General features: G+C 38.9%; 2 protein-coding genes across 6 annotated transcripts in view; one reads left to right on the forward strand and one right to left on the reverse strand.

Moving 5' to 3' along the window:
* Nucleotides 1-12336, forward strand: part of JAZF1 (JAZF zinc finger 1) — a 104405-nt gene extending 92069 nt beyond the window's left edge. The window contains exons 5-6 of the mRNA XM_085307623.1: nt 3123-3292; nt 9944-12336. Coding sequence (XP_085163749.1) covers nt 3123-3292; nt 9944-10120 — 347 coding nt within the window. The 3' untranslated portion in view covers nt 10121-12336. The remainder of the gene's footprint in view (nt 1-3122; nt 3293-9943) is intronic.
* A 766-nt stretch (nt 12337-13102) lies between these two features.
* TAX1BP1 (Tax1 binding protein 1) overlaps nt 13103-16823 on the reverse strand; it is a 64970-nt gene continuing 61249 nt past the window's right edge. For all 5 annotated transcript variants that reach the window (XM_085307540.1, XM_085307541.1, XM_085307539.1 and 2 more), the window contains 2 exons: nt 14856-14941; nt 13103-14214 (listed from right to left, as the gene is read on the reverse strand). In XM_085307540.1, the coding sequence (XP_085163666.1) occupies nt 14013-14214; nt 14856-14941 (288 nt within the window). In that variant the 3' untranslated portion in view covers nt 13103-14012. The remainder of the gene's footprint in view (nt 14215-14855; nt 14942-16823) is intronic.

The following is a 16823-nucleotide window of genomic DNA, read 5'->3' on the forward strand; positions in this document are numbered from 1 at the left end:
CTAACAGCCCGGAGCAGGCTGCGGGGTGGATGCAGAGGTGCTCGCTGTTTTTCCTTATGAAAGTAAATATTGACGCTTCTTATTGTGAAACCCCAACCAAAGGTGGGGAGGGGAAGGGAGAAAAGCAAGGCTAAGCTCTGCGTCGGTCCAGGCGCGCCGCTGCCACCCTGGCCGGCTGCCCGGAGGGAGCGAGCAGCCGCCACCGGCTCCGGTTGCGGTTTGCACACCTGACGGGGGAGCCGAGGGCCAGGCAGTCCGGCTCGGCGTGGGAACGGCTTCGCGCAGCCACCGTCTTCAGCCCTATGGTACTTAATTAAAATACCTCATCCAGGGCCTGTTTATTATGGCAGCACCAACCTGTGTGTTGTGCTTTTTGTTTTTCCTCTCTCTTCTTTCTTTTTTCTTTTTTCTTCTTTTTTTCCGATTTGTTTCATGCACTCGGTAAGGCTGCTGAGGCACCGCTTGTGTTGCTGCTCCTAGACACTGACAGCTGAGGAAATTAAATTCTGAGGTGGAATCAGTTAAAAGCCTGAGTAAATCAATGTTGTTTTTCTATGGCAACTGAAACAACATAATTATTTAAAGGATAAGTTTTTATTACTAATGAATTTTTTAAGACAGTGAGTTTTTACATTTTGTTTATACCAGGAGCCTCTTAAATACATCTTGGGTTGTTTTTTTTAAGGGAATACAAGCAGTTGAGCTCAGTAGAACACCCTTAGATGAGAGGAGTGATGGCCTCAGGAGCTCCAAGTCTGTATAAAGTAATATGCCTTTAAAATACTTTACATCTGTAACAGTAGTACTGTTTTGGAGGAGGAGAAGTTTATATGGTCAGTCGTATTTGAAATAGTATATATGAAATAGTATCCGCCAGTAAGTCTACCTGGGGTAAGGAAGCGAAGTACAGGCAAAACTTGTTACAGAATTGGGCCTTATTGTACGAAGTTATTAGAAAAATTAAAGGACCTCTTTAAAGTAGAGGAAATCCTATGGAAATGCATAATTATAATGATTACCCCCTCTCCCCGTGGCTCTAAGTGTCTTTTTCCCGTATAAAACTTAATATGCAATGTGCCATATAGAGCACTGATTTCTGTCTCATCAAAGCTGCTCCCTGTTAGTACTAAAAGTAATTATATCCTTCGTTACCGTCATACAGTCTCACATGATATTTTCTTGGGGGGGATAAAATTCTATTTGTGAGGGAGATTTGAGTTTCTTCCTTTTATGGGGCAGTTATAATGGGAGAAATTGTTTCAATGTCTAGAATTCTTGTGTGTTTTGTCATTCTAGAAATGCATATGTATTTACAGTAGGTTTTACTGTTGCATTTGTTTTTTTAAAAAAAATGAGCTAAAGAGTTTGTTAGGGGCAGCTTGAGGAATTTTTTCCGCTGAGATACAATCAAGGGCAGGAAATCATAGAAGCTGAGTTGTGGTTTTGCCTCCATATTTTTATTAGTTAATTAAACTATAACAAATCTTAACTTCATTGTAGGTTAGCTGTTCCTRGAGTTCAGAAATATTTTAAGAGGTCAATAATGCTTTCTTTGGCTTTCAGTCGTTCTGTGTGGGATAAGAGAGCTCAGCGAGCAGTGCTGAGATTTCCAGATGTTCTGCAGGACGCGTGTGCGTGCGCTCAGGTCTACATTTGGTGCTGGTGGGAAACGATCCATCTCTCCTCATCTGCACACCACCCTACGAGGGTGAAAGCCACAGGAAAGAAACGTGTCTAGCCTGACATCTGTAAGCTAACTTACGATATCTGATTAAAGCTCGGGAGCCCTGAGTGCTTACAGCTACCCGTTGACATGCATTTTTGCTTAATGATCAAGAGGTGCTGATTATGAGTGTGAGTACAGAGGGGGGGAAAGCGGGCAAGAATGAGGAGGGGAAAAATTTAAGACTATAGGTGTGTATTTAGTTTCATGAGAAACAAAAAAAAAAAAAAAGAAAAAACAAAGACTCCATTGTACGCCGAAACATGGCTTTTCTTTGTGAAGTTGTGATGTTTCTTTTTTAAAGTGCCGTAAGACATCTGTCGACGTTTTCTTTGCGGTGCGTAGAGCTGCTTAGAGACATGCACTTAGCGGGCGTACGAGGGGAGCAAATGGAGCCGTGCAAGTGTCATATAACTGTCTTCAATATAACGGGAGCTATTCCGACACTCAGAGCCAAATCATCTTTCAGCAGAAAGGATAACATTTAGCAGAGCAGGGCGAGGGACAGACTGAAGGGGAGGGGAAACACAGCACCACCTCCTGCTGACACCACAGAAGTTTCCCTAAGCTTTCCCTCTTTCTCCCTCTGTGTATATATTTTCTTTTTAATCAGCTGGGGCTCTTCCCTCCCGTGTTTTTTTACTGTATTTTTATAGTTGGAATTCTGCTCTCCTAATTTCTCTTGTTTCACATTTAACTTCTTCAGAGATTTTCATTAATAGTTATTGCAATTAAAAATAATAAACAAACTCAGCACCAGCTGCTCAAATGGCTGCTGTAGCATATCTGAAACATTATGTGGTCTGTTCAGGGCAGCCACACAATGCAATTTATCCTCACACCTGAGGGAATGAATTTCACAACTATAATTGCTACAATATAATTCTTATTAATGTTGTGCTATAATTCCTATTAATTCCAAAGGGCTAGTAAATGCATTAGGACTTGTCAACATATTATTTTACACTGTTTATGATCTGTAGAATTACGCTCTTCASTATTGTATTGCATAAAGAAAAGCCTTAAAATTAGCTTTAATTGTGGGGGGGAACATTTTCTGTTCGGGCACTGGGAAAGAGGAAAGATCCTGTTGTTTGAGAACTAATGAAATTGCATTTTAAATCAGTCCTTTGAACTTTATGCCATGCAGTAAACTGTTTATGAAAATACATAAATGTCTATCTTGGTTATTAGAAAAGGAACCACTGGTATCTTTGTGTAGAAATATATCACTATAACAAAGATAGCTTTATACAATTAAAAATAACCATCTTCCCACAAAATAAGACAGAAGCAGGGAAATTGCAAGTCATTGTAACTGATGTAATAAATACCAAATGCGTTATCTTGCTGTGCTCTTATTTTATTCCTGTTTTATCTCACTACCCTGGTTTTATAGGTAGTGAATATGATGAGGAGGAAGTAGACTATGAAGAATCAGACAGTGATGAGTCCTGGACTACAGAAAGTGCTATCAGCTCTGAAGCTATCCTTAGTTCAATGTGCATGAATGGAGGGGATGAGAAGCCTTTTGCCTGTCCTGTTCCTGGATGTAAAAAAAGATATAAGGTAAGCAGCTGTTCAGACCTATCTTATTTCCAGCTCGTGCAGTGAGAGGAAAAAAGCCTCTAAAATCAATTTATACCTTCCTTGTTTAATAGACTTTGTACGTTTATTTTTGTGGCACTTTAGTGTTGTATTCTGTTCACAGTTCTTTTGTCAAGCACAGCCAAAGTAAAAGTTTTATAAAGAGTGTAGCATTTTGCATCTTGGACTGTCAAGAGAAATTACAAATAGTGACTGTTTAAAGACTTTTGCCTGACACATTTTAACTAGCTTTCCGTTATTTAGACAAATTAACTGCAGAATTCAAGAGGCTGCACCAGGAGAATCTCTGCTTCCATTTCAGAGACGTTAAATAAAAGCTTCCGCCCATCAGTGCCAAACAAATCCCTTCTGCATACCTCTTAGTCATACTGCATCTCCTGTAGTGAGAATATGCCCATGGTGCATTTTCCTGGCAAAACTGGTGGGTGGAAAATGGTGTTTAAAGTTTTGAAAGCAAGAGGTCAGCTCACGTGGGCAGCATCTCAGAGAAAGTCTGGCCTGGCTCTGCTCTGGGACAGAGCCCCGGTGACCTGTGGTCAGTCTGTCTGGATTTGAGTGCAGGACGTGTATCCCTCAGCGTGACATTTAGGGAAACCGTTTTTTGTTKGTTTTTAATTATCTTCCATCATGAGGGATTTTTGTCCATTTATGGGAGTAAAATATCTTTAACTTTGAACCTTCAGCTGGCTGCTGTAGAACATTCTGTGATGTTGCAAGGACAGGAATACTGCTGCAYGTGACCTAGCACAGGGACAAATGAGATTTTATTGAACAGATTGTACATCACTACAGTATTCTGGAGTCACAGAAATTTGCRGACTTGAAATATCATATTGACCACAGTTTCTCCAAATCATTTTCTGAACTTCTTGCATAAAGCGTTAAGAAAATTGAACTTCTGAATATACCCTAGAAAAAACAGTGGCAATTGGTTTTGTTTTTATACTCATTCTTTTCTTTATGGCTTCTCCTTTAAATAACTGAAAAGTAGGGGCTTAAAGGGGACGAGAAATATGAGGGAGAAATGTAGGAAGAGTAATAACATTTGAGATAAAGCAGTTGAGACAGTAACAAACTGTTCATGAAAATGTGTGGCATATGAAAATGTGTTTCAGTGATCCTGCAGCTGTTCTGRACCGTTGCTTCTCCGTTAGCACGTCACAGGACTTGGATTCATAAAGAGTGCTTGGAGATCAGTTAGTGCTGGCAATAGTCCTTTAAAACCTGGGCAAGAAAGCAATGTGTTCATTTCACAGTATGACACAGGAGTCCCTTCTGCTGAGCTTAGCCTGCGCTGCGTCGTGATTATTCTGCTCTTCAGTTACAAGAAGAGCTGAGCACAGTCTTAGGGGACAGGGCAGAGGAGAAGATGTTTGGGGAATATTTTCAAGCATTGCTTTGCAGATACAACCAAMGTTATTCAAGATTAATACTTTTCTTGTGTGTGGTAGAAGCGGTGTCAGATGAAGGGTGTAGTATAAAAGCTAAATCCCTAGCTCAGGAAGCAAACAAGCCATGGTGATTGTTAGAAGTCACTATGCCCACAGGGCATCTTTGCATTGCAGAAAACATTCATTTAATGGCAAAGGCTAGAAGGAGAACCCTGTAATTTGCTATATCCTGTCTGTTCTCTGTTTGACTGCCAGCCCCTCTGTCTTTTTATTGCCCAAATAAGCAAGCTGTTCCTGCCTGCTTCTGCTATCTCACTACCTTCATCTCAAATGCATGAGGACTGTCTAAGGGGTATCTTGTACACTATTAATGTTAGAACAGTCAGACAGGGAATAAATTAATGACCCATAGAGAGGCTGTCAAACAGAGAGCAGCAGCAAATAAAAAGTACTGTATTTTCCTAAGAGACTCACCTCTGTTTAGTCCAGATAGGAAAAGACATTTCCTTTAGCTCTGCCTCACCTCATCCCTCTTTTCAAGCAGTTCTGTTTCCTCCCTTTTTTCTTTTCAGTCTAATTTATTTATTTTAYGTTTTTATCTTTGTTTCCTTCCTTTCAGTTTTGTGTCAGCTGTGTTTCTTGTTTCCCCTTCATCTTCCTCCCGCTTAACCCCCTCCTCAGACGAGTTATTTGCTGAGTCTAGGTAGGGAGTCCTGTGATCAAAGCTCAGGGATTTTCTGGTGGGTACTGGGTAATCAGGGCTGTAAAACAATTATAGAGCTACAAACAGGAACAYGGCCCTGCACATGCAGTAATTGCCAAGCTCACTTTACGGCCGAGAAAGGATGCGGTCTCGTAGGGGGTGAGGAGGAAAGGAGGATAAACAGTTTTCTTTTGTCTTGCCCGTAGGTGACGTACTTTTGAGAGGCAGATACGTACGTTTGGGAAGCAGATAGGCTATTTTTAAATGGGTTATTTGTATTACAGTAGTGCTTAAAGGACCCGAGAGGGATTAAGGTCTCCCTTTTGCAAACAATGTACAAGGGTAGAAGATGGCCTCTGCACTGAAAAGCAGTCCCGGAAAGGTAAATGAGACAGGAATGAGAACAACAAATACTCCCCGGGAATGGGCAGGGGCAGACAACGGCACTGGAATAGGAACGTGTTTATACACGAGCCCAGATGAGGATCAGAAGACCCTCCTGGCCTCATGCCCGGCCGTTATCTGTTGGCAGTTTCCCGTAGGACTTGCAGTAGAACTGAGTCATAAACATTTAATTGTTCTTTCAGAAACTTATTTTACTTTTTTAAGATACAAAAATTGCTCCTGTATAAAAATGTATTGGTACTAAGCCCCCTAGATTGTGTGGCGCAGGTTTTTCTTGAAGTGCCAAAGTTTCTGGAAAAAAACTTACTTCTTTTAATGRCTTGTAAATTTGTTTGGGATATTCAAAAACAACCAAAGTCTGGAGTACATGGACTTCTCAGAGGCTTGAAATGCAACCCTCAACTAATTTCTGGACCACCATTTTTGTTTTTTTGTTTTTTTTTTCTTCCTAGTTCCTGTGCTGCTATTTAAAGATTGTTTTGTTTATATGGTTTGCATTTGAAGCATTTAACTGGATTTTTAGAAAGTTATTTAAATTATTCAAGGGGACCAAGATATTAGAGATGCATTTCAGCTGTGCTTCCTCAGAGCTTACCCCCACCAAATTTAGGCTTTACATTCACATTTAGATGAGTCCAGGAGTGCATGTGTATTGAGTTCTTAAAATGCTTTGCAAAATGTCACCTGTAGGAGCTGAAATGTGGATTTATGAAGTTGGCTGTTAGGTTACCATTTATTAAATCTCACCTATTTGTGTCAGTTATTTGGTCTCTAGCTTTGGACAAGGAAATTCAAAATGTGATTATGATGTAGATAAACTTATTTAAGCAAATTACAAAGAGAAAATTAAGTTTGATATTATCTATCTATATAAAACAAGTAATATATATAGATACCATTATAGGGGAAACCAGTGTACTTGTTATACTTGTTCTGGCTTGTGCAAATAAAAAAATATACATGAAATACTACTGTATGTACATACAAAATTTTGTTTGTATGCATCTGCTATCAATGCAGCCATTAAAAATCCAAATTAAGTTGGCTTCTCCTTTGCTTAGCAGATGTCCGTCTGCTCTCTAAACCCCAGAATATGCAAGCTTAGTGCCTCTGTGCAGTGTGTGACTTTAACTCCAAAGCTACACGCTCTTTCCGTCAGAATGACTGTAAGAGTTGATCCGTGCACGTTTGTAGTAGTAGTCTACAACAATTTTCTTTTAGACAGAAGGATAGATCAAATTTCATGTTATGCTAGCTCCTCATACTCTAGAGCATTTTACTGTATTTCAGACCTCCCATAGGCCAGTTAATTCCACCTAGGTTTGTGTTTTAGAACATYCTTAGATTCATCTGCCTGGAATTATTTCCCCCCTGTACTTAAGGATACACGAGTGGCTTATTAAGGAATCTGAAAGAGAAGAGGAGTAGCATCGGCGTAGGGTAGCGAGGTTATTCGTGACTGCGGGTTTGCGGAGCCCCCTAACCACTGATACTGGTCTGGAAGTAACTTAAAGTGATCACTCCTAAAAATTAAATGTCTAAACGGGCTTCTGTTTAGAATTCCAAAATGAATGCAGCTTTGGGGGGTTATGTTATTTTTAAAATTTCATGCAGCGACAGCAGTTTAGCAAGTCATCCCCAGAATTTGTCGTCTTTGAAGGCACAGGTCCCTAACAGTACTTGGTTGCTGACAAATGCCTTACGACAATCCTTACGATAGCCAGTGACTCCCCAACAGTTACCGTCTCGTCCTTCAAGTGCTAACATTTCCACAGTAACTATGTGCAGAGCCATCCAAAAGTGGCCCCAGGTTCTCAGATAGTTTACAGGGATTTCACCTGGCTGCTCTTGAAGGACAGTCTGTGGCTTTCGTGTACTTTTGCCAGCCTCGCTGGTATAGCTTTCTACTGCAGGTTTGCTCTGACCACTGTTCACTTCGAAGCAGCCCGCACTAAAGGCTCATGTTTGTATGTCTGATTTGTTTTGGAGGCTTAACATTCTCCTGTCCCACATGACAGCTGTGCAGGGACGAAGCCCACGAGCAATCAGGGAAGGCCCCATGTTTTTAAGCRTATAAAGGACAATTTTGAGGCTGGACTTGTGACTTCGAGTGGGGGTTCAATGAAGGAGGTCTTAAGTGGAGAGAGGCATCTATTTGTGGGCAAAGCAGCTAGTTAAGAGCTATGCCTTATGCTTTCCCAGGCTTAGATATTTTAGGCTAAGTTTTCCTCTTGAATGGGTTACTACAACCGTAATGTAACTACACCATGCGCGACATTACTGTTGACACCGGAGAGCTGCTTTTGCTTAAAGATTAAAAATTCATTGCTGTAGTGGCCCACCTAGTGGGTAATGAATAAGGAACAGCGTTTTGTGTTGTAAGGCAAGACCACCGTCGCTACATATGGGAGACTGGGGGGCAGTCCTGTGGCAGTACTCCTCCTCCCTGGTTTCTCGACAAGCACTGAAAATTCCTTGTAATACTTCTTACTGCTTCATGTTGTGACCTGACATTAAAGCAGAGAACTGGAGGACGACACACGGAAGGGACTGCGTCTCTCAGGAGCATGAAATAAAACTTGAGATTCTCACATAATAAATTTTATTAGGAGATGGGGGAAGAGAAAGAGAAGTGTTTACAGGAGAGTGGTGCTAAAGGTGTGAACTTCATGTCTTTTCTGATGTTTGCTTTATGATGTATGAAGAATCTCCTGAGGTTTAAGCAGTTACAGCTCTATGTTCTTTACTGAACTTTTGTTTTAGTTAACACATTGTCTAATTTGTCTGATGGCTCCGAGGCCCAACTCTCCGAGCTGGGACTTCCGGTTACTGTAAACTCCAGGTGAATGAAACAACCTGCTGCTTGAGAAGAGCCCAGCAGACCTTTTACGTGCAATAGTAGGCAGTGGTTCAACAAAGACAAAATTAGGAAAACTTAATATAGTGGGTTAATTTCATCCACGCTGTTAACCAATTTTAATTTTTATAGCTTAAAAAGATATGTACCYAGAAACTGCAGAGAGGATACAGTAGTCTCAGAGCTGTACCTTTGCCACAAAATGCCTTGGCAGCTTTATTGTTATTTCTAGAGAAGTATTTATGGACAGTCAGCCACTTAGCCAGAGTCTCTTTCTCAGTATACTTTTTGCTTTCGTTRAAAGAGCTGGAATATTTGGAAAAAATAAGGAAAGGCAAACTGTCTTTCATTAGAGCAATCTTACACTGTTAAGAGGAATCCTAGATAAAGCAATGATGTCACTTACTAGGTAGACGACGACACTTCCTTCTGTTTTTGTCAGAAGAATGTGGAAAAAGAGGGAAAGTGTTAAAACTTTGATTATCTTTAATACATGGTTCTTGATTTCTCTGCAAARGGGTAACTTGTTTTGTGACTGTGCTGGTATAGCTGTAAGTTCTCTGGAGTGCTGTCTTCTGCTTTTACTCTCCAGACTACAGCAGAGTAGTCTGCTGTAAGTCTCTAGTCTTATCTAACTGTAGATTATTCCTAAATAATAGCAACTTACTTAAAAAAAAATTTTCTCTGATTTTTTTCGATGTGTCCTGTATAACTTATTTACTTAAAGAAAGTTAACTGTTCCCTGCAGTTCATTCTTTAGAGACTGCACGTAAGCCACCAGAATTTGCTGCTGCCTAAAGATCTATCTAAAAAACAGTGACACAAAGCAGACCAAAAACACCATGGGAGGAGCTTCTGCTTTTTGAAGTGTGACTTGAATATTCATGCCAGTTCTTTCTTTCTTTGCTTGTAAATGAATTTCTGAAAAAAAAAATTCCAATCATCTCTATGGAAAAAAARAAATACTAGGAAGCAAAAAGCATTTATGTCTGATTCTGTTAAATGGTATTTCTGAGAAGTGCTGTACACTGAGAGATAAAAACCAGGCCTCCCAGGCAGGTAAGCCTGATGCATTAGAACTACAAGTGTTGGTCGGCTTGTCCCACCCCYAAGTCTTGAACGTCTAACACGCAGAGGCGGTTCCCAACGGATTGTGTAGCTTTGCCCATAACATTAGTCAAGTTTTGGGTTCGTAACAGAAAGCCAAAGCATTACTGGACCACTTGACAACTAACGTTTCACTTTCTCACTCGCAGAATGTGAACGGTATAAAGTACCATGCCAAGAACGGCCACAGAACGCAAATCCGTGTACGCAAACCATTCAAATGTCGCTGTGGAAAGAGTTACAAGACAGCTCAGGGCCTGCGGCACCACACAATCAATTTCCACCCCCCCGTGTCTGCTGAGATTATCAGGAAGATGCAGCAATAACATGCTGGTCACAAATGTGCCAAGAAATCCTCACCAGCAGTTGCTGATTTTGAGAACAGCCACCTTTTTCAGGGGAAGCATTCAGCAACCCTTTAAAGAATTAAATGCATGCTTTAAAATTTTCTGTAATTTTGGAATGATGTATCTTTGTAGAGTTAATGATTTTGTACATTTGCACATGTAATCATCATACCCATTTTCATTACTTTGAGATAAGGTGCTAAAAAAAAAAAAAAAAAAAGCTATAGGTTCTTCAGAACATTTTTCTCCAAAACAAAAAATTAGGGGGCGTTGCGTATTTAGTTGTACTGAAGTGTTGAACAGGAGTAAGAGGAGGAGAGCTTGGCACTGACATAATTTCAAGATTGTAATGTCATGAAGACTTTCAATGCATCTGTCAATGTGTGTGCAAAACCAAAACAATACCACCGTTGTCAAATTATAGTTAACATGCCTTACATAATGGAGTTAKCAGTGGGGTAGCAAGTCTTTTAGGTAATGGAAATATAAATAAGAAAGAATGTTTAACATAATATGCTAAAAATATTTTCATACTTAAATAACATACATAAAAAGGTGTGCTTGCTGTATTTTATATTATCTTGCAAATCTTTTTTTCCCTCTTGAAATGCTGAAAATCTTGCCATTTGAACTAGTAAACAATCACTTTAGCATTAGAAATAACTTTTTTTTTTTTTTTTTTTTTTTTTTTTTGAAGTCATATTCTGTTCATGCCCATCAAACTTTTGAGGACCAATATCCCAGTCCAACTAAATATTTACCCCTGAAATACCTGTTAGAAAGACACTTGGAAATACTTAAGTGCAAATTTTTGTGTGTGTGAGAAACAATTATCTTCATCTCAGATGAAGTCTAAAGCACTTTGTAGTTCTCTATTGCCAACAGATTTAATGTTTTATGTGTTGCCAATTCTTGCAACTTACCGTACTAGCATGTGCCTGTGGTTGCAAATAAAAATTAAAAACTCTACACATGGTTTAAGGAGGTCCATTATTTGTGCTGAGGGAATTTCTAATGCCTCTCCTTCATGGTCATTGTATTTTTGAGATTTTTTTTGTACATCTTTTGCTTCTCATTGTAGGTCACTGCATTCCATGTGGAAGCGTGTCTGTTTAGCTTTATTAAAAAAATTTGCTGAAATAAATATAACATATGAGCCTTACTGAAAATTAAGTGCTTCTTGCAGCAGGTGGTCAGAGACTGATTTAAAACAAAAGCCAACATGAAACAGCTTGTGTCTGGACCATACCTGAACATTTGTTGCTTGCCATCCTGCCTTGAGCATTCATCTTTCACAAGTGCTATTCTGGGAATTTAGATGCCAATTATGTAATTAATAATTGTGCAACTTTCCCCCCTGCCCCACAACCCTTCTTTTACAGTAAGGGTTAGGGAGGAATTCATAGTTTTAAATACAGGCCTCTCATTCCTTATTTCCTGTAACTGCAGGTGCAAAAGAAGGCTCCTGCGTATGAGAAATAAGCTTTCCCCTTTATTTTTTTTTCTAAAGCTTTAAAGGAAAACTTTGTAAATATGACGATTACCTAGTCTCTAGAGGAGTAAAAGAAGTCTCTAAAATATTTGGGTCCTCTTAATAATTTCTTGAAGTGTTTATAACATTACAATTTAAATAAAATACTACTTTTTCAAATCTTAAAAGTTGACAGTGGTTCTATTGTACAGTGCTGTCAGCTGGGTTTAAAGGATGATCCAGACATGAGAATTAGTGATACACAGAAGGTCCCAGGCGACCATTTCCTACCTTCTACAGTTCTGGCAACAGCTCTGGTGAGCAAATACATTTTGGCTCTGCTCCTAGTGCAAGAAACTACAGGCTGGGTAAGTTAGTTCAACAGCTAAACAGTCGTAAAGTGTCATTGTTGCATGTAAATTCCTTTCAACTATAAAAATGAAATTCCAGTTTCTATTTACCTATTCATTGTGACAGTATTATTAAACAGGTAAAGATGGGACTATTTTGTTATACTGTGTATAGTGAATGTATTGTACTGTGTCTGTGAAAAGTGTGCTTTAAATTATATTTTCATATGTTTTGTTGGGGACAAAGTACTTTAAGTTTGAAAGTGACAGAGGTTTGTTTTAGAACTGAAGGCAACTTAATGAATTCCTGTCAAGAAAGCTGCTTATAAATGTAAATCAAATCACATTTAAAATAAACTGCCTCTGACCTAAAATGACTTTTCTTTACTTGTCACTAACCTGAGATGTTAAATCTTCGGGCTGCGTACAGTCTTGTGTATTTTACTTTGGTATCAAACTCATTCTATTCAATAACCATCCAAAGTGATTTAATAGCTACATGGTTTACCCCAAATACTACAAAAACAAAATCAGATTTCACAGAGATGAAAGTTCATACTGATGCTAAAGGAAGACCCCTCCCCACCCCCTTTTAATGGTAGGATATGAGCTACCTCTCTTCTAAAGCTTTGCAGAAATGGAGTCATTATCACTGCAGAAGGAGAAATCATTAAAAGTCAAGTTTTGGATTCCAACTTCGAGGTTTTTCTGCCTGTATGAGATACCAGCCTCTGAGACTGCAGCAGTCCTTTTTGGTACTTCAGCTAGCCTCATATTACCGGTTTTTTTAAACCTCCTCTATAACTGTACTCCCACATACTACCTTAGATTTTTCAGCTGTGAACCTCATGTCAGTAGACAGATAGTCTAAAACTTAAAATGCAATGCAGAGGACTGATGCAGTAGATAAATTGCAATGTCTTGAGTAGCAGCTATGTCATGCAGCTTTTAATAAATTGTGCACTGAACAGAAGAYTGCATACGCTTGTGAAAGGGGGAACTGCAGACAAAAGAAGTTACTCAAAACCTTATTATTATTTCATCATGCAAAACTGAAATATCATTTACTGCAGCTACAGAGAGCCTAAACTCTGGTTTATTTTATTTCATAGTGAACAGCCAACAAAAAGGACCACTGACTTGATGAATAATTTTGCTTTTAATTTAACAAGACTATTATACAACAAGTRGAAAGCAAATTTACTTACTACATTTAAGTAAATATAGAATGTTTAGATATACACACATGTTGTTACTGGAAAGAAATATGTAGTTAAAAAAGCAGTTTTTGAAAGCCCGAATCCAAAAGGAACACAGTTTACTGGTGTGAAAGATGTAACCATGTTTCCTACTGAATGCAAGTGCAACATAATGGCAATGATTTTAAACAATTATTTGAGGCATTCTAAGCAGAGCAGTTTCTTGCAACTCAAAAATACTGCCTTAAAGTATAACATACTTAAGGTTATTCCTTAAGGCAAATGTCCTATCTGTGAAACTGAAGTATTTGTCATTACTGTTGTTGCAGGCATGTAATCTCACAGTACGTGCACCAACATTTCAGAAATGTACTAGAAAATTATGTTTGCATTGAGTAAGTAAGAAGTTATGTAACTTTAACTCAAAGAAAAACTACTCAAATATACTGTGAGAAACATCTGTTTATTACATTTGTAATCATGCCTCAGTTATAGTCAAGAGAAATCATGGGGGATTTATTATTATTTTTTTTACAGCTAAAGAGCATCATGAAGCTGGTCTCATTGTTTGTGAGGCTAAGTTAACGCCTATGTCCTTAAAATTCCACTAAGTRGGGGAATAAATAGATACATACACAAACAAGTCTTTTCTTTAAGATAATGTTAGGTAAAGACAGAAGACAACCCATTAGCAGCTTCCAGCCAAGATTCATCACAGCTCCCATTAGAGTACATGAGCTTTTTCAATCAGAAAACTGCATTGTTACAGAAAGGCTGCACTGGTTTTGTTCTATAGGTGGACTGACTACTCAAAGTTGTTTCTTTTTAAGCTACATTGCAAAACAAAGATTTTAATCAAAATTTAAAACATTCTGATCAAAGTGAGTCTGAACATGCCTCTCAAATCCTTGCTGATCGTAGTCAGGCGGAAACTGCTCGCTGCACATGGGGCATACCTTCCAGTGACTTTCAACATGTTCTTCAAACTTGCTCTGATCATAGTTAGGTGGAAACATCACATCACAAAGAGGGCACTTCTTGTGCACATCAAAACTTCATGGGGAGAGAGAAGAAAAAAAAAAATGAAAGTAGTGTTACTGCAAAACAAAGTAAGTCAGCCACTGAGGGAAGCTTTACTACTCATATAGATTTGAGCAGACTTCATATATGTAGGCAAGTATCACACAATTAAATGTCTTAGCTGAAAATGAGCAATACACTTAAAGTAGTTTTACTTAGGAATTTCAAAATAACCTTGCATTAAGAGTTGCATCATTTTGACAGAATTCCAACTACCACTGAATACAGATCTATTGAATGTCTCAATGGCCAAGCAGTTTCATGGGAAACCAYTCTCTCTGCTCATAAATGCTTGCTCTTAGCAAACATAACACTTTATAAAAGCTCTAAACTTAGGTTCACAATTAGGTTGAAAAAAAGAGAGGAAAAACAGAAGTTTTTTATTCATTTTCCAAAAATATTGTCCACAGTCAAAATGAGGTATAGTACAAATAGTCCATCCAGTCAAACAGCAAATCCTCTGATAGTTAATTGTAAAACAAACACTGTCTGAGAATGCTTAACAACAGTGTTTCAGCTTCCGTCTTCATCCCTCCCCCAACCTTGAGTAAAGGAGTTCAGCTACACAGAAACATATCTGTGCCATTAAAGACCAATAAAAGATAAACATTTACCTAGAGTCAAAGCAAAAACCTGTTCCACGTTCAGGCAAAAGAAGACTTGGAGGATCAGGAGCAGAGGGTACAGTGTTATCATCATCCTATTAAAAAAACAGTAGCATAATTAAAAGCATAATACCAACTACAGACAGACTTTTTTTTTTTTTCTAAAAAACATCTTTTTTTGTTTTACCAAGCAAAAGCATGGATGAAATCTACCTTTCATTTTTTTAACCTCTGCAGCACACGTTTTATTTCAATGTACAAAAACAAGACCTATTAATGAATATGAAATGCTAAACAGACTGCCTTTTGACCATGTGCGTACAGCAGAAATCAGTGCCAATACTACTAGAACGCTTCTACTAGCACAGTAGCTCAGGAAATGCAGGTCACCTCGCTGTTAATGCCTCAAGGCTACAGCAGAACAGAAATCCTGTGTTAAACTAAGTGCAGGGCATCACAGTACAAATCATAACATTTCAGAGCGCTAAAATTCAAAAACAGATTCTAGACAACAGTGTGTCAAGTCAGAATCTTAAAATCTATCAATTTATATGTCAGCCGGGGCCGGAGGGGGGATGCATCGGTTTGGATTCACGTGCTTGCCTCCCAGCGGGCAGTTCTGAGGGATCGGCGTAGGCTGCTATCGCCAGCCAAGCGTGTCACCCATCTCACACTGCAGCCAGGCACGGCAGCTAAATTGCCCCGTTCGGCTGCTTCCTCCCATCAGCTCTGTCAGTCGTGCTCTCCCTTCACGAACAGTAACAGCCCATAAGCAGCGGCAGCACGCGCTGACGAGGATCACGCTGCTGACGGACAATCAGCTTCTACCTCAGAGCTTCCATCGATTTAGCAAGGCAGGTCTGCCTGTCTGCCGCTAGCAAATACGCGCTCCTAATGTCTCCTCTTTGAGGGAGGGAGGAAGAGGAGTCTGTAACAYGAAATTATGAGCTGAAAAATGAATACCTACAGTGATTTAATTCTGAGAGTGACAAGTGAAGGATGAAAGCACTATTTCTTTAAAAATATCTGATGACATTATTATGAATTAAGATTTAARCAAGCAGTAATGGAAGCAAACAGCATAGTATAAGAAAAAAAATGAAGACTGTTCGTAATTCTTTATGCAGTAACAAATCATTTTTATAGTGTCTTAGTTCTAGTCTGCAAACAGATAAGGCAGCACAAAACATATTCTTTAAAGGGGGAAAACTAGGGGCCAACAAGACCTTCAAAGATCCGAACACTCAGGTTTCCTAAACRATTTTCCTTCTTATTTGAAAGAGACAGTACATGCAGGAATTATGAACAAYTTTGCTGACCTTCAAAAACAGATGCGCAAGAAACTATATGCAACAGATGCACAAGGAACTATATGCAACAGCATACATATAATGTTTTATACAGACAAGATATATATTCAAATACATTTTAATTTTAGGCTAACATACTTTGTTCTTATGAAGAGATAATGGAAATAAGACAGGATAGGAAGATTCCCTCAATATTTTTCTCCTCCTGACAACAGCTGTTTAGTTTCAACCACTTAACATTTCCATTAAGCAGCTAGTGGGACTTGCTGTGGCAGATGCTAGCAACAGACACATTTTCTTGTCTAACCTGCTTGCTTTGCACCTGCAGTAAAAAGGGCAATGGATTTTAAAATACTACTTCCTTCCTTCCTCATGAAAGAGATAGGATGTATGTACTAATGAAGAAAATTTAAAGTTCTAGTGTTACATTGTAGCACTATAACCAAAAACCACAAATTTGCTGTAATGCCAGACTGCAAGCAGATCTAGAATGGAGAAAACGAATACACATCTTTCTTCCAAGAAAGGCCTATGTTTGTAATAGAGCTAAACTTAAATGCAAGTCCCTTRGAARAGRMYTTYWWRAARKYCTYTTCYATTTGTCACGCAATTACTTCTTGAACAGAAGGCATTATTGCCAACACTTACTAATACTAGGTTACAAATG

The sequence above is a fragment of the Rhea americana genome, unplaced genomic scaffold (assembly GCF_003343005.1).
Source record: "Rhea americana isolate MKP2758 unplaced genomic scaffold, rheAme1 scaffold_26, whole genome shotgun sequence".
NCBI lineage: Eukaryota > Metazoa > Chordata > Aves > Rheiformes > Rheidae > Rhea > Rhea americana.